Source organism: Dama dama, chromosome 33 (genome assembly GCF_033118175.1).
Source record: "Dama dama isolate Ldn47 chromosome 33, ASM3311817v1, whole genome shotgun sequence".
Taxonomy (NCBI): Eukaryota; Metazoa; Chordata; class Mammalia; order Artiodactyla; family Cervidae; genus Dama; species Dama dama.
In genome coordinates, this window is record NC_083713.1 from 50,051,314 (window position 1) to 50,073,444 (window position 22,131).

Below are 22,131 nucleotides of genomic sequence, written 5' to 3' on the forward strand. Positions count from 1 at the left end.
AGCTCTGAAGTAAGAGAGCTGAATCCACCTCAGAATGACTCTAGAGTCTGTGAACCGTCTGCCCTTGATGGAAATTGGTCACTAATGAGCAACTTCAGTGACCAGATGTGTCTGTATATAGATAACAAACCTGTGCAAGTTCTCAAAACATACCAAACACTCCTGCATAGAATTTAACAGTGGATGATGAAGGAGGCCATCTAATTCAACCCTGTCTAACTGCACGAATACTTGGGGGCTGAATAGCCAGGCTCTGCTTGTGCACTTCCAGACACTTAGCATTCTAAGGTGTCTATTACCCTCGCTACTCTAAATGTGGTCCACAGGTCAGCAGCATTGACATGTAAGAAATGTAATTATTAGGCCCCACCCCAGACCTACTGAGTCAAAATCTGAATTTTAAGATTCCCAGGAGTTTGGTTTGCACATTGAAATTTGAGACTCACTGACGTAAACCATCAATGATTAACCATCAAAAAAATTTAAAATCACTACTTTAGCAATGTTCACACTGTCCCCTATAATTTCTGACTTGGATCAGAAAGGCCTCTCTTCAACTGAGTATTCCATAGCACCTGCAAGGTGTTTAAGAAATCTAGGCATCTATCCCTCTCTTATTCCATAAAAACTTCCCTGATACAAAACAAAGTAACTCCTCACTCCTCCAAACTCCAATAATATTTCCTTACACTTCTCAGGTATTAACATTTATCCATGGCTCAGCAGGTAAAGAATCCACCTGCCATGAAGGAGACACAGTAGAAATGAGTTCGATCCTTGAGTTGAAAAGATCTCCTGGAGAAGGAAATGGCAACCCACTCCAGTATTCTTGCCTAGAAAATCCCACAGACAGACGAGCCTGGTGGGCTACAGTCCATGAGGTTGCAAAGAGTTGGATACAACTGAGCACATAAACTCAAAAAACATTTACCTACATGGAAAATTCATACTTACCTTACTCTAGAATTGACTGTCCAAGATACATTTTTATCAACTCAACTGTACATTGTTTATCCCTCATAATACTATATCCAATTGGTTTGCTTCAGAGAGTTCATATTACTCAAATTTTAAGCAATATATTTCCCAGTAACATCTGCCATCTCACCCGCTTCTTTCTGCCTCCATAAATGCACATAATGCATTCATCTTCCACTTTAACCCAAACACACTAAAAAACCAGTTTACTCTTCTTCCTATAGACTTAAGCTAAAATTATATCCAAATTGCTTCAACCTTTCTTAGGTTCTGGATCCACTCCCACACCAATTTTGGAAGAATGAATGGCTGTTCATTCCTAACCACTTGTCCACTAAATTCCCTTTAAAAGCACCTTATCCCAATTCAAGTTTCATATAACAGAGGTAGTCTGTCATACACTGAGAAACTATTACAATACTCAGAAAATACTCATAGAACATAGGTTAAGATAGTTACACCTTTTAAAAATTAAAAAAAAAAAAAAAACAACATCAAACTAACATTGGTTTGCGGTTAGCAGTCAGAAAAGTTTACCTTACATTCTCATATCCCAAGAAGTGTAACATGATTGGAGAAAAGAGAGACCTTCTGAGGAGCACTAAAGACAGTACCCACAACACTATAATTCCTTCACACCAGGAATATAACATGCAGGTTTATAATCAATCAATGTGAAAATCTGTTTTAGAAAAGGATTTCAAAAACAAGGACTAGGAATCCCTTGGAACCAAGGTGATGGGCTAGAGAATGTAACTTATGTTTATAGTAATGTCTACAGTAGATCAGACTTTCAAAGCTTTAAAGAGGCAGAATCTAACCTGCAGTATAATGTGCTCAGCCAGAGAGGACAGAATGCTAATTCAGTCTGTTGCTGAGGTACATGCTGCCATCACACAAGTGCTGAATAGCCTCCCAGGACAATGTCTGGGAGGCCAAATCTACATGCAACTCTCACCCAAGAGCTGACTTTAACCCTTAGGTATCTTAGGACCCACATGACCTGACCAAGGTAGCAGCCCTCTCCCTGAATCTGGATCAGTTTAAAACTAGGCTCTATCACTCACCAATTTACAGCTAAAATAGACAAGCTACTTAATTTCTACTTAAAATTTGAGTGTCAAATTCCTCACATATAAAACTAAGCTAATACCTCCAAAGTTGTTTTAGGAAATAAGCTAAAGGTATGTGGAAAATTCTGAAAGAGATGGGAATACCAGACCACCTGAACTGCCTCTTGAGAAACCTATATGCAGGTCAGGAAGCAACAGTTAGACCTGGACATGGAACAACAGACTGGTTCCAAACAGGAAAAGGAGTACGCCAAGGCTGTATATTGCCACCCTGCTTATTTAACTCATATGCAGAGTACATCATGAGAAACTGGGCTGGAAGAAGCACAAGCTGGAATCAAGATTGCCAGGAGATATATCAATAACCTCAGATATGCAGATAACACCACCATTATGGCAGAGAGTGAAGAGAAACTAAAGAGCCTCTTGATGAAAGTGAAAGAGGAGAGTGAAAAAGTTGGCTTAAAGCTCAACATTCAGAAAACTAAGATCATGGCATCTGGTCCCATCACTTCATGGGAAACAGATGTGGAAACAGTGTCAGACTTTATTTTTTGGGGCTCCAAAATCACTGCAGATGGTGACTGCAGCCATGAAATTAAAAGACGCTTAGTCCTTGGAAGGAAAGTTATGACCAACCTAGACAGCATACTAAAAAGCAGAGACCTTACTTTGCCAACAAAGGTCTGTCTAGTCAAGGCTATGGTTTTTCCAGTGGTCATGTATGGCTGTGAGAGTTGGACTGGGAAGAAAGCTGAGCGCCGAATAATTGACGCTTTTGAACTGTGGTGTTGGAGAAGACTCTTGAGAGTCCCATGGACTGCAAGGAGATCCAACCAGTCCATCCTAAAGGAGATCAGTCCTGGGTGTTCATTGGAAGGACTGATGCTAAAGCTGAAACTCCAGTACTTTGGCCACCTCATGCGAAGAGCTGACTGACTCATTGGGAAAGACCCTGATGCTGGGAGGGATTGAGGGCAGGAGAAGGGGACGACAGAGGATGAGATAGCTGGATGGCATCACCGACTCAATGGACATGAGTTTGAGTAAACTCCGGGAGTTGGTGATGGACAGGGAGGCCTGGCGTGCTGTGATTCATGAGGTTGCAGAGAGTCGGACACGACTGAGCGACTGAACTGAACTGAACTGATGTGAAGTGCCCAGCAAAGCATCTGGCAACCGTAATGAATCAATACATTTCAGTACCTTTCCTTTCCTGCCCTCCTATCCCCTGCCTCCTGAATTTTCTTTACACTACCACTTCTGGGAGTATACTTAAAAACAGCTGTGCTTTATAATATTACCTTTGAGAGTAATCAACCCTTTTCATACATGTGTAGCAGGTACACACACATATATATCTTTTAAAAAATATTCGTTCCCTTACCATCTGCAGCAGTACAGCGAGAAGCCAGTTCCCACAGGACTAATCCCATGGCATACATATCTATCCTCAAAAATGCATCCCTTTGGAAGTTGATAGCACCCTCTAACACCTCTGGAGCCATATACCTTCGGGTACCCACCTGAAAAAGATGTTAAAAGCAAATAGCAATTACTAACTTTGTGAACTGACATTTTATCATTTGTAAAGAGAATCAAAACCAACTGTGGTCTACTATCAGGTAAGATAACTAAATTTTGACCACCAGAATTTTATTCCATTTCAAGTAACACAACAGCCAAGACCCCGGAAACGATGCAACCATGAATAGGGTGTGCTTAAACAAATAAAAGTACTATGCAGCTCTTAGAAAAACATGAGGTAGATCTATAAGGACTGACATGGAAAGAGTTCTAAAAATATTATAGGATGAAAACAGCAAAGAACAAAGCAGTGTATATACTAAGATCCCTTCGGGATACACTTAATAGATATATCAACGCATACTATGCCGGTTTACGCTTAGACTTTTTCCCCCTTCTGGAAGTAATCACAAACTGAACAATGATTATTTGTGGAGAGAGGATGGAACAGAGAAAAAAATCTGTTTACTTTTCGACTGTACACTGTTTGAAATGTATCCTTAAAAAAAAAATGCTCTTTTTGAGTATAACAATACAAAATATAAAACAAATTAGCCACACAAAGGATAGATAAACTTTCTAAAGTTCTATTTGCACAAAATCTATTTGTTTCTTCATGAATTCTGTCTTATATTCTTTACTGATATCAGTCCCTAACAATTTGCCATTTCTTATTAATGTTAACTATGGTTACCAAGCTAGTACAGCTGACTCTGGTTGGTGCTTGACAAAATTCATCTATTTTAAAAATTTCTGTGTGACTGGGTAGATCACAATGCACTTAAATTTTAGTAGGTCTAGGGAGTGGCCCAGATATTAGTATTTCCAAAAGCTACATTAAGTTACTGTCATCTACACTAGAAATTGGGCAATAACCAGTAAATACACATTTAACAAAGGTATTGAAAAAAAAAGTATCGCTCACTAAGACCCTAAAGTTCAAGTTCCTAATTCATTTACTAATAATAAGAACACTTTAAAGAGTAACTTTCTCTTTTTGGCTACTTTAAATAACTTTTAATTGTGCTATAAGCAAGCTTTTCCCAAAAGTATACTTTTCTCCCAAAGATAAATGTATGCCATCCAAAGTACTTCTTTTTTTATGAAATGATGATGTCATCTTTTTTTAGTGTAAAATGTCCTCTTTTATAAATTGATGATGAAAAAAGAGAAAAATCATTTTTTCCAGTATTCTTTGCAAAATATAAAATATGCAGTAACATGCATTTGAAATTTCCTGGCCCATGAAATCTAAAGTCAAGGAATCAGTGATGTATTATTTATTATTATGCATATGTGTAATTGTGTATTATTGTTATGTATTATTATTTTTATCTGTGTCATGTAACCCAATCATGAGGGCATTAAAAGATATGAATGAATCCCCTAAGTTTTTTTTTTTTTTTTTTTTTTAAAGGAAGGGATGGTATGTTAAGTTTATAAGGCACCAAAGGATTGAATTCTTTGGAAAACTTAAGTCTTAAAATAATCAGCTCAGAAGTTTGGTCCTAGACTTCCTGCACAATCTTCCATCTCAGCAATACTCCACAAAATTGCCTTCCTTCCAAAATGCATATGCTATCAACTTTCTAGAACTATGACTGTTGACTAAATTCTTGAATCATTAGTCGATACTGCCAAAATTTGTTGTGCTGTGTTCTTGGAGGCCAACAGCATACACTGGGAAAAAAGAAAGCTGAGAATCAGGTGATCAAATAATTTGCATAATTTCAAAGATGAAGCAATGATTAAACAAAATCATTTGGCTTTATAAGGAAATAACACCTTTCCGTCGAACTGTTTTGAAAACACCTTTCCTAGCCTCAGTTTCTGAGAATAAAACATATGGATGTTCTTTTCCTCTCTGGCCTTCCTTACAGGCTCCTATTGCTGAGATCTCTTGTGTAAACTTCGATTAACTGTAGCCCATCAGGCTTCTCTGTCCATGGGTTTCCCAAGCAAGAATACTGGAGTAGGTTGCTATTTCCTTCTCCAACGATCTTTCCAACCAGGGATCTTTCCAACCCAGGGATCAAACCCAGGTCTCCTGCGATGCAGGCAGATTCTTTACCATTTGAGCCCCAACTAGGGAAACCCCAAGTTAAAACTAGTGAGTTAATAATATTAAGAACTCCCTAAAAGAATGAGGCCTATTAATTTGTGATAGATTCTCCTTTGATTAGTTTTAAAAAGAGAGTTCTGTAACATTTGAATTGTTTTAGATGAATTCCTTGATCTAACTACCATATGAAATTATCTTCCTTAGCAAATTTAAAACTTACTCAAGACAGCTATTCTTGATTAGATGCCAATTTAATAACCACCACAATAATTTTAGACCAACTGATTCCAGATCAACCATCTAAGAAAATATGGGACAGGATTATTTTTCCTTAAGAGGTTATAGCTATCATCCTTACCTGTCCATGGGTATCACCTGCAGACTTGCCAGCCTCAAATTTTAACGCCAACCCAAAGTCAGCAATGCAGGCTGTCAGATTGTTTTTTAACAGCACATTTTTACTTTTGATGTCCCTTGCAAACAGAAAGATAGACAGAGTATTCAAATTCAGTTAACAACAATTTTATCTTTTAAATTTTTTTGACTGTGACTAGGAAAAAAAGACTATGTATGCTATAAAAAAAAGTATGAAATACAGAAAAAGGAGAGGGAAAAAAGCTTAAGTAAAGTCTCCATATAGCTTGAAGCACAAGGGTACAGTGACCAACTCCTATCCACTACAGGGACAATAGGAAGGAATTCTCTCCATAAAGCCATTTTATAAAGAGCTGCCATTCCAAAGGTACTGTCCAGCTTTCATGTTATCTATGTCACTCCAATCTACCAATCAAAAAATTGTTAAGATGATAAGCATATTTCAGTTTATAGTTAGAAACTCGCATTGAAATTTCAGTTTAAAAACCAAAATGAAAAAATTTTCAAATAATAGCAGGATTGGGGTCTTTTGTGTGTTGGCACAGGCTTACATTTTAAAATAGTCCCTTATTTTAATGGTTCTTATATTCATCAGCCTGGCTGTACAAAAAGCATCCCTAGGAATGTTTACCAGATAAAACATTTTCATCCAGCTGGATCCTGGTGTTCCGAAAAGAGTAACCATTTTAAGGCAATCAGCTCTCCTCTACACTCCAGCCTCAACTAGTTCATGCCAGAGATAACTATACCCCAGGCAAACACATCTGTGTCATAAGCGATGGTTAAATTTATGTGTGCAGACCCAGAGACCAAAGTGAGGCAGAGGACACAGACACCCACAGATGCTACAAAATCCAGTTTAGACTCAATCAATTTTTAGGTACCCTACTTAAAGTAACCTTTGGGGGTTCACAAGGATTATTTCCCACAGGACTGTGTGAGGCAAGCAAAAATCCAGGAAGAGGCAGTTAGGCTGTATGCAGGAAGATGAAGGGGAGCTACTTCAGAGGTGGAAGTCATTTAAGGTTTTCAAAATCGGAATTGAAATAAAAGTAATGCTTCCCTGCAACCTAAACACCACCTGATGTATTAGTTCCAAGCATCAGTTAATTTAAAACAACCATCTTTAAATTGAACATAAGATGGTAAACTGATCCCAGGTTCAAGGAAGTTAAATTATAGTGGCGAACCGAATCCCATGTTTAAAGGGAACTAATGTCTTCCCTTTAAGGATCTGACAGTTGTTGGGTCCAAGTACTATTTCTTCACTGAAAAAGGAAATTTAGTCAACCCAATTATTCAAATCATGCCTCCCATCACCTCAGCTTCGGTAATGATCACGTGGTCATTCAAAACACAACCAAAAATATATTCCAAAATCTCTCCTTAATTACATCCTCTTATACCTATTTATAATCATCTTTGAAGTAAATCATGTTTTGAGGCAAAACAAATTTCTCCTTTGAGATAAATACACTTTCACTCTTAACTATGTTTTAGGAAATAAGACAAATTGAAACATAAGTCAATCATTAACCTTTGATAATGATGTTAATATATATATACATCATCCAAAAGACTTCCTGGCCAATCTCAAAGCTAATTTGAAAAACAAATGAAAATCAAATGCCTCCGACAGCATGATTAAATAACTAGGGGGAAAATTTTGCCCAATGGTTTGAAAGTTTAAATAATAAACAAATACTGAATTACTGGGGAAAATAATATAAATTCAGCTCTACCTGTGAGATATGGCGGGTTTGTGGCCATCTTTTAGGCCAGGTATATCCTCATGTAAATATGCCAATCCTCTAGCCATGGTTTCTGCAATATGACACAATTCATTCCAAGAGACCACATTAGCCTTAAGAAAGTCTGATAGTGAACCCTAAAGAAAGGGGGAAAAAAAACAACTTATGTTCTTGATAAAAGCCATGTGTATATGGAGACTTTCCTTTTTACTTTTAAGAGGTTATGGAAGGCAACATATCTTTCCTTTCAGTGAATAATATCCAAGGTCCACTTCTTTCTGAATGGTTTTAAGTTTCACGTTAATAAATATTTGAAAGGAATACCACTAGTCTTTAAAGGTTTGCTATAAGCAAAGTCAGTCAATTTCTCATTTAGAAGACAAAATTTAAAAGAAAAAAAAAAGATTATTGGAAATCTAAAATTCTAGAAAATATTTTAGAAGTTAAAATATACTGACTATAGAGATATTATATCCTAAGACTAGGAGAACAAAAAATTAAAATATAAACAACTAACCTAAAGGATCTTCCTCTGGAGATCACTGCCAACCTTTTGGTTAACAAGCAGAGAAATAAAAGAGCCACTTTTTTCTGACAATGATGAAACTGATTGGCAAAAATAACCCAATGTCCTACTTCATTAATGTATACTTTCATACTAACTCTGAAAGTAGAAAAATCGAGGAAAAATAGTAAATGTGTTTTGGTGGTAACTACCCTACAAATTAGTGACAAATCAAAGATCAGATAAATTTCCTGACCCTACTTTTGTCACTAAGCAGTACTGATTAAAGAATTTTAAGAAACAAAATTCAAGTTGAAAAATGGCTTGTGTAATAAAAGTGGATGGTAAATGGCAAATGAAAACTACTAACCATTGGCTATACTAAAATAATTATTTGTAAGAGAAGTAACTGCAGCACAAGAAATCAGGGACAAAAGACTGGTATTCTATAAGTAGAGGGTTAGGTGAAAAAGTTGTCATCTTTGTTTTTCTATTAATACAAATTATTTTTAAAACAGGTTATTTATAAAGATTAACCAGTAACACCCTGTCCCCAGAGAAGTGAGTGACGGTTTTGTAGCCAGCATTAGGAAAGTAAGCCAACCCTGACTTTACTGAGTTAGAATGGGACGTATGGATAGCTCTACCTTTTCATGAAACGCTGTGATCAGCCACAGATCCACATCGACACTGGTGCCTCGCTTCTCTGCACCAATGAACTGCAGTATGTTCTCATGCTTCATTCCAGGCAGACTATAGACTTCATATTCATTCTGCCATGACTGCTTATCCTAGAGGTAAAAGAAAGAAAAATAAGAATGCAAAGAACACTTAGGCAAACAAACCATATCTAAGAGATTACTCAAGTGAGTTCTAAGAATTCTTTTTTAAAGGCTAGGTATTAAAGGATTCTTTGGTTTTCTTTTGTCCTATTTTTTAATAAAAGAAAACTCTGACAACAGGTAACAGCTCCATGCTAAATGCCTGCCCTGCCTCTTTCCCTCAAACATACTTTTCTGTGTCTCTAATTTGTAAATCTAGGAGTTATCAGAAATGCTGCACTTCTGAATCTTAAAAAAGGCAACATGTTCCATACGCAAGTTAGTAACTACAATGTAATTTCATCATGGTGTGAAGTCACCTATGTTATATTAAGAATAATCTGAGACATGAAATTCAGGGAGAATGACTTCATCTAAATAGAAAACAAATTTTTTCCGAAGACTAACAGTATGTCAAACATTCTTAACAAAATGTTTAGAATACCCTGCAGAGTCAATAAGAAAGCAATGGGGTATAAATATGCAATATAATAATTTGAAACACCACAGACTCACTTGTGCCTGCAAGTTATCCATGCCTCTTACGTGTTCTGTCTACTTACAAAGGATTAGTTTCTTTTCATAATGGGAGAATAATGAAAGAGGGAGGCATAATGGTTACGAACCCTCTGGATCCAAACTATCTAAGAATCTCTGGCACATTACATAATCATTCCATTTCCTCATTAGTAAAAAAGGGACTGTGGTATCTGCCTCACAGGGCTGTTGTTATATGTGTAATGTATGTTGTATTTATGTATGGGTAATACATGGATATATATTAATGTGTACTTACATATGCAAAGTACCTCTATCTGACACAATAGAACCATTTAATAAAATGTTAGCTATGGTTATTGTTGTTGTTACACTTAGGTTAATCCAAGTGCATCCTCACATGAAATAACACTCATTGGCCCAACAGACTTTTCCTCTGAGAACTAAACTATACTTAACAGTATCTGCATTGCTACCAAAAAAAAAAGGAACAAACTTCTTCACAGACTCTGAGAAACAGGCTTTCAAAGAGGTAAGAGGGCAAAAGTCTAGGTATATTAGACAAAGAAACTGAATAATTTTGGTATAAGGAAGATCCACTATATAGGTGCAGGGGAGGGGTGAAACCTAAATCAAAACACCCAGCCAGGATCCCAATACCACGCATGGCATTAGCCACAGGTGTGAAGAAACAGACGACAGGAACAAAGGAATCATCACAGATCTATACCACGAATGGAGCAAAACTAAAGGGTATCTCAGAGGTGTGAGACCAGGGTTTTATGAGGTTGGCCTCTAAAACAAGAACAAGTCAACAGTAAATCAATTATTTGGAGTCAGCTGACTGCCTCTGAAAATTCACCAAACAAAATGAAACGATTACATCAATACTCAAAAGTAGAACAAAATCCAATCTAATAGTAATATTGAATATCTCCAAACAGCAATTCTAAAACAAAGCACACTACTCTTTCATTATTCTGTTTGCTTTTTCTGATAATGTCAACGGGACATTAAAAATTAAAAATTAACCACTCAAACAATGAATTACATTTTTTAATTAGAATCATCTCTGCATTTCTGTACAACTTTTATTGGCAAAAACTTCTCCAATATGTGCATATACTGAAATTCCACCCCTCCAAACTAACATGACTGTTGTATGATTAATTTCTCAGATGAGAAGACAGACATAAAAGGGCTAACCATTTTCCCCAGTAGCACAAAACCACCCTGAAACATATGGCATGTGTTTTCAGACTGTTTCTGAGTTACAATGACCTAAACCAGTTGCATCTTTTAACAAATATATGCATATCAGAAAATTGAAATAAACATACCTGTATTGGAAATATTTTCACAGCCACATATTCATTGAGTAACTGGGCTTTCCACACACAACCAAATCTTCCCCTTGCTTTCACTTCTAGTAACTGTAATGGCTTCAAACCTAGTAATGGAGAAGGTGGGGGTGGTCCTGGGTCCTACAAACAATAATAGTATTATTTTAAAAAGCAGCACATGATACATATCACTTCTAAATATCAGGAAGAAGTGAGTATACTAAGGAATCAATTGACAAAAATGGTAAACACATACAAATGACATTAACTTCAATCTTGCCAAAACTGAGTTCTCAAGCATTACTAATTATCTATAGTGATCACAAAGCAAGGAGCTTGAATTCAGTTTTCATAATAACAATCAACACTATTACTCTGTATGTGTGTGTGTGTGTAGGCATGCACACGTGATTGCTACATATACATAGCAACCAAGAGAAAAGATCTTTTTGATCCAGTCTTATTAATTCTAAGATTTTTCTGTGACCTTCCAGGATACTACTAATAGTATCCCAATTTTATCTAGTTGATAACTCCTTATAGAGTAAGGATTTGAAAAGTAACAGAACAGCAAATTATGGCTATGCATCAAAAACCCGCTCCTCAAAATCTATTATTTCCCCAATGACTGTTTAGCTTCAACTCTTTTTCAGTAATATCAGAAATACTCACGGCTATTCTCAAATACATTACAAGTAAGTATTTCAAATACAAAGCACACATAAAAATATGTAAGTTAGTGTTGCTATAACCAAACGGCTCTGTTCATTCTAATTTTTCCACCCAGTAACACTTTATCCTTTCGCTTATAATTATTTCCCAGAACTGACTGAGACAGTATTTTGGGACTTAATGGCAAAGAAAATACAAATTATAATTCAGAAAATAAGTAGTCACATTAGATGATACGGTATGGTAAATGAAAGAGAAGTATACGGCTATAGTTAATTTTTAAAATGGAGCAAATATATAAATAGGAGTACAGCATCACCAGGAAATCCTCCTATACAAAGTGAAGTGGTAACCCTTTGCAGAAAGCATTCTATTAGTTCAATATCTGCAAATAAAGCATGAGGAAGGAAGCCTTTTGGAAAGCTTCCAGAGATGTTTGAAGGACTGGGTAATGGATACTGTAAGAAGTAACTAAAATTTCTGTGGCAACAGACTTAATGGCACTGGGTGGAGCCTAAGACACTCAGAAATTATGTGTCACCCCCTTCATCAATGCATGTCTTTCTGCCTTTACTCTCCCTTTAAAAACAAAACAGAACTCCTCTTCTAATGCTTCAAGACAGTGCTCCCTTTAGGCATTATTTAGCCCCTAAGTGCCACTCAAGATTTTTTAAAAGTTGACATCTACGTTAGAAAGACTCTCAGCAATAGAAACATTGCAGAGTATTGAAGAAAAAACAATGCAATTTCTTCTTCTGAAGTAGACAATCTTTCTAAAAAGGCTTTGCGAATTCCTATTTTAAAACAGTATGATAAACCAGAAGACTTACTGTGACCCATTCTAACATCAGATAATTTTTAAATATCTACAAAAGTTGCGTTTCCTTCACACATTCTAAATATGAAAGGTTAGTAGAGCTAAAGACTATTTTAGTTAACAAAGTGATAAGTCAAGGAAGTCAAATGCAAACCTTCCCGAAGTATGGCCCCTCAGTGGGAGGGGAAACAAGACTGTGATGTTCACCAGTATTAAACCCTCCCACCTTCCCTCATCCCCTGACTGACCAAGCATGTCTGTGATAAGAGATCCCACTGATAGGGACATACGACTTCTGTGAACGTGGAGACAAGAGGGCAAAAAGCTGAAAACCACTCTTCTAAAGGCAAAGGAATCCACTCAGTCCTCAGAATTCAAGAATTGCTGGATAAATGCATAAAGGAATAATTAGGCTAACTAAAGAGAAAAAGTTCAATTTGAAAAACTTTATAACTACAAGGTTAAAGTCAATGATTCCCTCATCTTTTAGAGAAAAGTTAGAAAAGTTGAGTTTTCAAAGCAGGGATGCCAAAATTAAAGCATGTAGATAAGAGCTGAAAGCTGATGAGGGAAAATAACCAAATGGGACTATATGTACCCATTAAGATTTGTAATAACTTTTATATAAACTGACTGATAATGTCTCTTTAGATAACATACACATTATCCATTCTCTATTCTAAAGAGTACCAACCATATGGATACGATTCAGTCTATAAAACAGGATTTAGATGACTTAATCCACATCTCAAAGTAAGAATATATTAACTGTTCAAAATAAGATTTTAATGTAATATTAAACTTAATTTTAGGAAACAAAAATTTCCAATGCCTATGTTTAGAATTCAAAAAAAAAAAAAAATCACTGGATGTTTCCCAAATGTATAGATAAACTTTACAAAGTCCTTGTTAGTTTTCAAGACTCTACTTACAAAGTTTTGAAGCTACCATTATTTCGGTAAGAAATCTTAGATCACTCTCTTACTGATATTACCACTATGGTCAACATTATATATTAACAGCCTGAAATATGCCTTGTCAAAATTACCTTAAGAAGCTTAAACTGACAAGAACACAGGCCAATTTTCAAAGGGTGAGAAAAAGGTCCAAAAAGTCAGCACCTACAAAATGTCAGAACTTTTAGAAATATGTGGTTTTCAACAATATTCTATAATTCTTGGAAAGGTCAGGTTTAAAAATGAGAACTCTGTAAGATTATAACTATAAAATCTACAATACCAATCAATGTATCTTTTTGCTTTTCTAGTAAAATATTATTAGAATATTCTTCTAATTCATACTTTTCAGCTCTTCATTACATTTATAGGAAGCTTTAATAGCTTCTCTTATATCAAGCTTTTATTTATCCTATAATCTAAGAATATTAAAAATTATTTTCAATTTATTAGCATCATTTTACTAATTTATAACACTTGATTCTAGGAATAAAGATTTATACCTTTAAAATACATGAACACCTTGGGAGACAAATTCAAACTTAAACTTCATAATGACAGCATTCTGATGTTACCCATAAAACACAGCCTTGCCCTGCTTCTGAGAAAAGCCACTTCTGGAGGGGCAGCTGTAAGGACCACAGAATTCCTGAAAACTCCCTAGGTTTCAGTTCTCTCGCAGCACCTATGCTATTTTGCCCAGTGAAAAAGATACGCCTTAGAACATGGCTCTGATCACATCTCTTCTTTACCCCATTTGTATGTGAAAATTAAGGCAGCAGAAGACATCAGGCTGAGAAGGCGCATGGAAACAACAGGGGCCACCACTCCAGCACCACTACCCAGCATCATCCCTTCAACCAAGAATGTATAAAAGATTAGAAGTGAAAAAAAAAAAAAAAAGATTAGAAGTGAGGAGCTGTAAAGCGGTCTGCAACCACTTTACTTATTCTGAGTTCTCCACATGAAAGGCGAATTCAAATCTAAATAAAAGCCTTAAATTTCTAGACAGCGAAAGATCAAGTTATAATTCCTCTAGCCAGTCCATTTACTAAAGATGCCAAAGATGCAATAAACTACCTGAAAATACAGATTTCACATTAAAAGATAATGGGTTCAACGAGAAAGTCAGCACCTGTTAAAATATGAGTACATGCTGACATTAATGACATACTATAAAAATTAACCAATCCAAGGTTTTAAGGCTAAAAATTTAGCCATTAGGTGTTAACTAAAACAATTGCTTCCACATTTCACCTTAGATAAGTATAAACATTGTTAACAATTCTTTAAAACCCAAAACTAATGCTATGATAAAATAAATGTTTTTAATATTGTAAGCGGAAAAAACTATAACATAAATTTATAAACTATAAAGGATGCACAATAAAGCAACAACAACAAAATCTAAGAACAAAATGTTTAGTATGCATCCACAAAGTTCCACAGTCGTAAAACAAACATCAATGCATCTTACCTCTATCATTATATGAAAGGCGTGCTTGTGAAGAAAAAACACAGGCAAAAGAAATTACGATTTATATCCAGAATGAAATGAAAAATGACACATCAGTTACAAAAGTGAAGGAAGAGGAATAATGATTTCATTTTTTAAAAGTTGGCAATGATCCAATGCATCATATTTTAAAATGAGAACTAGGAACACTTTCCTTATAAACAGAGGAAAGCAATATATTCTTTAAAAAAATTGTGGACATTATCAGATAAGAGGTATTATACAGATGACTCTAGTATGATCCCAAGTTACTTGATCCAACAGATTTCAAGCCAGAAAATAAACTAAACCGAAAGTCTTAAATAATTTTTGCATTTTTCTAATAAGTTTTAGGGCCTAAACTGTAAAAGGGGGGGTGGGGGGGAAGGCAATTTAAGAAGCTATGGGTTGGAATTGGAGTGTGGACACCAGAGGGCAGTATTGCCTTTAACAAAAACTGTAGGAGAAGCGCAAGAAATTTTTATATAGCTAGACTTGAGTTTCTCAGTTGTCTTCAGAATCTAGAATCTCCAACTTTCTTAACTACTCCATTTCCTTTAATGGAAGATAGAAAAATCCTTACAGTGAGACAGAAAAACATTTCTGGGGTGTGGGTCTGTACAACATAAATAATACAACTAGGGTAAGAGCGTAAGATTGGAGAGGAGTAAGATCAGAACTGAGTAGATCACAGAGACAGACCAGGCCACCGTTAACTATTTACCCAGCCACAACCAGGGTAAAGAAGGTAAAGAGGTCAAGCAAGTGGTGGCCCTGGGAAGAAATCCACGCATTCTCTTCAGATGCAGGACACTCAGGTACTGAACAAGATTCTCACTTTCCTAGTCATCCCAAAATAAGGCCCTAATTTAAAATCAAGAGAAATACTGTCACAGGTGTAAAGAAAGGCTTCAAATCCTTCCGATCACTGATTATATTTCCCCAGTTTCCAACATTTCCACAGAAAACAGCACTGACGAAAAAGATTTGACAATTTATGTGTACCAGTTGCTTAACTAGTTTTTCTTGCTTCTTGATTTTCTCCTGTGATAACGATTCAGAATTATTTAATAATTCACCTAAAAGGCTTAGCTAATCCCACTATCAAAACATCTTCTCAGTACTCCAGAGTAAAATTTATCCCTTGAAAGGAATACATGCCAAATAAGTAACTAGACTGTAGCGTCCCAAAGCTTAAACATCTCTCAGTTTTTGTTTCTATACCAGTACTTTCAGAGACAAAGATGTCACTGTGCAAGCAGGTGCCGTCCACACATCTTATCAAAAAGTTTACCTTTGCTCAATATACCTCTCAATAAATGAATATTAGAATAAGCTATAAGACAATCCAAGCAAAACAAGAGACACCAAGAACAGGCCTCAATAGGAATCGCCCCCCACCCCAAAAAAACCTGACTAAAACACACAAACAGATGAAAAGCAACTGAACAAAATAGTATGGATTCACAACTTGGAAAATGAAACCTGAATACCATGCACTGCGACTGGAGATGAGAGTGAAAACAAAATCAGCTCATTAACGTCAAGTAATCAGGTTGCCAGATGAGAAAGAGACTTGCTGCTGATTCCTTAAGGGAAAAAGAAATTTAACTATTGACAAATATCAGAAAGGAATGAATAATACTTCTGTATTCATTCAACAAATCTTTACCGAGCACCTAGTCTGTGCCAGGCACTGGTTACCCAGGCTCTCCTGACACTTACTATACAGTGTGGGGAAGAAAAACTAATCAAAGACTCTTACTAATTAATGTATAATCATAACATAAGAGCAATAAAAAGGAATTTGGTTACTGTGAGCATCTATAAGGAGAAACCTAACAAATACTGGGCAAAGTGAAAAAAAGATTTCCTGAGGAGAGCATCTCTGAGAAATATAATGTAAGTATGAGAGGGAGGCAGATTAGGTAGAAAAAACACAGTACTGGGACACATCCTACTTTCTGACTCGTGTAGCCAAATGGTTACTGTCCATTTAATGAGAACTAGGTTTGAGAGAGAAGCTCATTACCATTGTCTATTAAGTGCTTGGAGATATTTAAGTGGAGATATTCAATAGGCAGTTATATATACAGAACCAGAATATAAAGAACTCTTTCTGGAAAAATGGATTTTACATACTAAAAATAAAAATATAGGAAATGTACTATAAGTCTTCTCTTACTATTTAAACCATTCCAAGATTTATATTTAGGCATACTTTTTAAATAACTCACTCAACAACTTCTTCGGACCATCAAGAAGAATTGAGTACTCTTTAAGAAAAGTATTTAAAAATCGACAAATTTGGGACTTGTCTCCTCTAATCATCTAGTTATCTTACATTTTCTAAGAAATTTTACAATTGCAAATTTTAAAAAGGACTACTGCCAAGCTGACAGAAATAGAATATGTAAAGAAATAATATAGCATGTGTATCAGGACAAATGTTTCTGAGCTAGGGAAAGCAAGACGTTATACATTAACAGATCTGATAATACTGACACTGTCAAATGCACAGCCAAGATTCTATCCAATCAGATCTTCAAAATTTCTCTGTGACATATCAACTCCTACTTTCCAGTTTCTCCTCATCTAACTCTTTCCGAAAGTAAAGACAGACCAAGGTGTCTGAATGAGGATTTTGAATAAGCTCCCTAAGAAGTGATTAGCTCATCAGCGAAGCTAGCACTGGGGTTATAAGTCTGAAAGAGATATTACAGCCATGCCCATTCTTCTGGCTGCTGCTTAGAAGCACCAGGTTTACTACTGTGTACAGAAGGAATTTTATTTTTATTTAGCATTTGTATTCTTCAAGGAGAAAAAGGAAAAGGACCATGCTATACAGTAATAATTGTGATATGGTAAAATTGATATGTTGATCTGCAAGGCAATATATATAGTCACTGTAAAAAATATTTGAAACTGAATTTATATACTCTAATCCCTCCCTCTATCTGACTTTAGTTTTTTATGGACCTGACCTAATAATTTATTGAAATAAGGCATTCAATTAAAATTAACTCAATGGATAATACTCAGACATAAATGCCCAGGCTTTGCCCTCAGCAGACTGACTCTAGGCCAACTCACCTCACTTATGCATGCCTTGATTTTCTTATCTCTAAAATAAACATAATAAAACAGAACCTACATCATCAGTATTGAAAGATTACATGAGCTAATACGTATAAAGTGCTCTGTACAAGTGCTTGACACAGTACTCAAAATGAAATTTTTCCATTATTTGAAATTAACTTCAAAGTACTGACATACATGTATGTGTGTGCGTCTCAATACTTTGAAGTTAATTTCAAGTAGAATGATTTCAATAAGTCAGTTTTGATGTTGAAATCAACAACTTCAAAAAATTCCTCCTCGGGAGTACAATTTTGAGGTGGCTGGCAATTAACAGCTAACACTTACTGAGCACTTAAAATGAGCGCACCATCCCACACGTGGCTCTTCTCCCCAGCACCACAGAACTGGAATCCTTTCCTCCATCTCTGCCCAAATTTACTGGGGCAACTCCCTTTTTACTCTCTTCACCCTTCCTTTCCAAGCTGCAAAGTCAAACAACCAATCAACCAACCTATTTTTAGTGCACCTACATGTTAACTGTGGGCTCCAAAAAGGCCAGCAAGGACTGGCCCTGAGCCACTTAATACTACGCATCAAGCACAGTGTCTGGCACACCCCACACAGTGGACACCCAGCAATAGGTGAACAGTTCAGCAAAAATAAAACCAACCAATGTGAACACCGCCCAGCCTACCTGATGCAAACAGCTTTCACTAACAAATGGACTTCTTCCTTTTTATTATCCCAAATTAACAGAAAAAGGTTTGACAGCAATGAAGTAGCTAGGAATGATGGATCAGATTGAGGATGAGACTCAGGAAATAAAAATTACAGAGAAAAGCAAACTCACTTCTTCCTACCTACCATCTCCTTGGGCAGACAAGGAAAAGCAGATATTAGGCACTCTGGTCTATATGCAACAGCCCCATTTGCAAACTGGCAAATGGGACGGGGCCCTCCACAGGCCAAAGGAAAACTGATCTCAAGATTTTTTAATTTAGTATGTCATTTTTAAGAAATAAGGTGCTTTGATTAATTTTATTGTGCAGCTTTAACTTGTCTTAAGGTTTTGATACAGACTCCCCCTCCACCTGCCCCCCAACCCCCCAACACTTTCACTTCTTCTCCCCTGCCCTTCTTTTTCGCTTTTGGACATGGAATTTCAGCCAGTCTCCAAGTGGATCTGTCTGTACATCTGTAAGAGAAATAACTTATACACACCTAGAGCAACACTTTGTCAAGTTGCAGCATGTCTATGGATAATTTATGACAGTTCTCCCTACAATTAGTTTAAAAGTATACATAAAAGTTGTAATTTAGGTTATAGTACAAAAATAATGAACACAGACAGCATTTCTAGTAGCCCGGTACTACTTTTTAGGCATGAACGGGGGGAAAAATATGCTCAAGAGTATACAGTAGCATTATATCACCATATTTTAAATATCCTAAAATAATATAATTAAAAACTACTTGTGAAATGTAAGTTCTAGCCCTTAGCAGAAACCTAACACAAACTCTAAGCCAATAAAACATCAATTTTCGGTATTTCATGAGCATACCTTATGCTGCACTAAACTTCACTTAAACCATCACTCAGTCAGAACGAGACACATTAGAAAGTACTGAGCTGAACTATCCTCGGTACACTGTTAAACAAAAGGAAAGCAACTACAGAATAACACTTTATAGTTTATAAAAAAGAAAAGTACATATTCAAACGAGTGAGGTTAGAGAAAGATGTCAAAAGATACACACCAACCTAAAACTGGTATTTCAGTAAACTGCTAAAGGAAAAGGAGGAACAAATGATTCTTTCTTTTTTTGGACATACTTCTTTCTGTATAGTTTGTATTGCTATAACAAGCAACCATTTGTAATTAACTTTTAAATAGAACAGAAGGTGAAAGAGAAAAATCAAGAGAAATGTGTTCATAAACCTCCACCATTTAGCAATCAACCTATTTCAAGATGCACTTCTACAGATGTAATATTTATTTTGTAAGTATAACTGAATATTAGCATATTAAATATTCAATAAAATTCGGTAAACTCCCTGCATTCTTCCAAAATAAGGGAGCAGCACACTTTCTTAAACAGACTTGGCTGGATACTATTATGCTACCCCTTTAGTATCTTCTTAATTTTAAACATATATAGACTCAGCAGGAAAATCCTACAAACCATCGTCAGAGATGGCTTGGTTTCCTGGCGGATAATAATTTGACATAGCATGAAACATCAACTTATCACTACTTTAATATTAAGGTCAACAGGATTATTTTGTATGCTCAACTCAATATTCTAAACATCTAAAAGCCTTTAGTCCTTATCAAAACCTAGACAAAATGTCACGATGCCAGGACTGAAGAGACTGGTGTCATTTAAAAAGTACCAATGTTGCAATACTCTAGTTCTAATACTATAGCCTTAAAAAATTAACAAGAAGTTAACTTCATACTTTCTTAAAGGCAAGCAATTTCTAGCCTCTAAAATGCATTTTCTTATCAAGTGGTATTGTTTTATTAGCACATAGATTTTATAAGCAGAAAACTTAAGCTTACATATGATTATAGAAACAATGCAAACAGTTTTATTGAAATCACATTAACTCTAATCACAATAAGAGTTCTTAATAATAAAGTCAGTGCATCAATTCACTCATATTTGTGACTCACTGGTACAAAAAAAACAAGTTCGCATTCAGTTTACTGACTGGAGATCATAAGAGCATCTACCTACACGTGGAAAGACAGTTTCAGGACAGGTAAAAGAAATGTGACCCAGGTGATGCAAATTAAAAGGATGTTTTCACACCTGTGATCACAGAAAATTGAATAATGGCACCCTTTTATAAAAGCTTGAAATACTTCAACTTATCTTATCCCCAAGAAACATGGTCCCAAGATTTACCTTAAAGTAAAGCCCTGAAGCACCTCAAACATTTATGAAACAATTCCTGAATATACTGCATTATCATCTTAGTATAACAATAAATGAAACAAAGTCAATTCAGCAATTCATTACTTACAGAATGGTTATTACTTAGAAATACTGTGTGAGATGCAGTAGTGATTATAATATATACCTTGTCTTTAAGGAGCTTATAATCAAGTATGAGAATGGAACATGCTCACAAGTGACTAAAACCTTTCTTAACCAAGGTTATTCACGTGAATCACAAAAAAGAGAAACTGACTTGAGCACTAGTTTCTCTATCCTTTCAAGGATGGCACATAACTAATAGCCTTCTAGATGTATATGATGGATGGCTTAGGGTGTTAATGAGAGAAAATAATCAAAAGGCAAAGTATGGAAGACCACTGTCAGACTCCACACTTTGTATTCTTGCTGCTGGAACACTGAGAGCCTTCAAATATCTTTAAGCACAGAAGTAACACAACTAGACATGTACAATGTTATTGTATAGCAAAGAGTATAGATGGAGAGAGAGAACTGGAAACAAGACCAGCTACGAGACTGCAGAAATAATCTCAGCCTCCCGTGTAAAAATGTCCTGAAAACAAGAGGATCAGAAAGGATGAAAAGGTAAATAAAGCGGACTTTATAAATAACAGGGCTAGGAGCAGAAGTAGCTATCTCTAAGGCTTTCATCCAGGATGATGGGGGAAGACAGTGATAACGTGAAACAATGTTAGAAATATAGTGGTTACAGGTTATAAAGAAAGAAGAATAGTTTTATTTTTTTTAAGCATGTTACTTTTTTTACACCTTTAACTATGATAGATCTATTTTAGAATATTTTTTATTTTAAAATAAATTAAAACCATCATTAAAGACTAGATTTTAAAGCATGTATATCTCTACATCACTTCTTCAGAATAAAATACTAACAAAATCCTAAGAAACTTTAAACAACTTCATGTCTTGGAAATAAAGAATTCCACCATTTAACAACCAGAAACCAGCTTATTAAGAGATTCATTTAGATATATCACTTAGTCCTCTAGAATATCTCCACAATACTCATCTTTTATCCCCAAGGAGAATAAAAGACTGAGATCAGACCAATGAATGAGCACAGTATATGTAACTATAGCTTGTTCTGCTGAGAATCACTGTAAATTCTCTTCAAATGTACTTCTTATTGTAGGAATGATCCATCAATAAGCTATCACCAGTCTTTAGCCAACGCTTTAAGAAAAACTTCCCCTAA

At 35.7% G+C, this 22,131-nt stretch overlaps 1 protein-coding gene across 3 annotated transcripts in view; it reads right to left on the reverse strand.

Annotated features, from left to right (window-relative positions):
* The window catches only part of ACVR2A (activin A receptor type 2A), a 91,169-nt gene that overhangs the window by 5,366 nt on the left and 63,672 nt on the right, over positions 1-22,131 (reverse strand). For all 3 annotated transcript variants that reach the window (XM_061135128.1, XM_061135126.1, XM_061135127.1), the window contains 5 exons: positions 10,931-11,074; positions 8,919-9,062; positions 7,758-7,903; positions 5,999-6,113; positions 3,439-3,577 (listed from right to left, as the gene is read on the reverse strand). In XM_061135128.1, the coding sequence (XP_060991111.1) occupies positions 3,439-3,577; positions 5,999-6,113; positions 7,758-7,903; positions 8,919-9,062; positions 10,931-11,074 (688 nt within the window). The remainder of the gene's footprint in view (positions 1-3,438; positions 3,578-5,998; positions 6,114-7,757; positions 7,904-8,918; positions 9,063-10,930; positions 11,075-22,131) is intronic.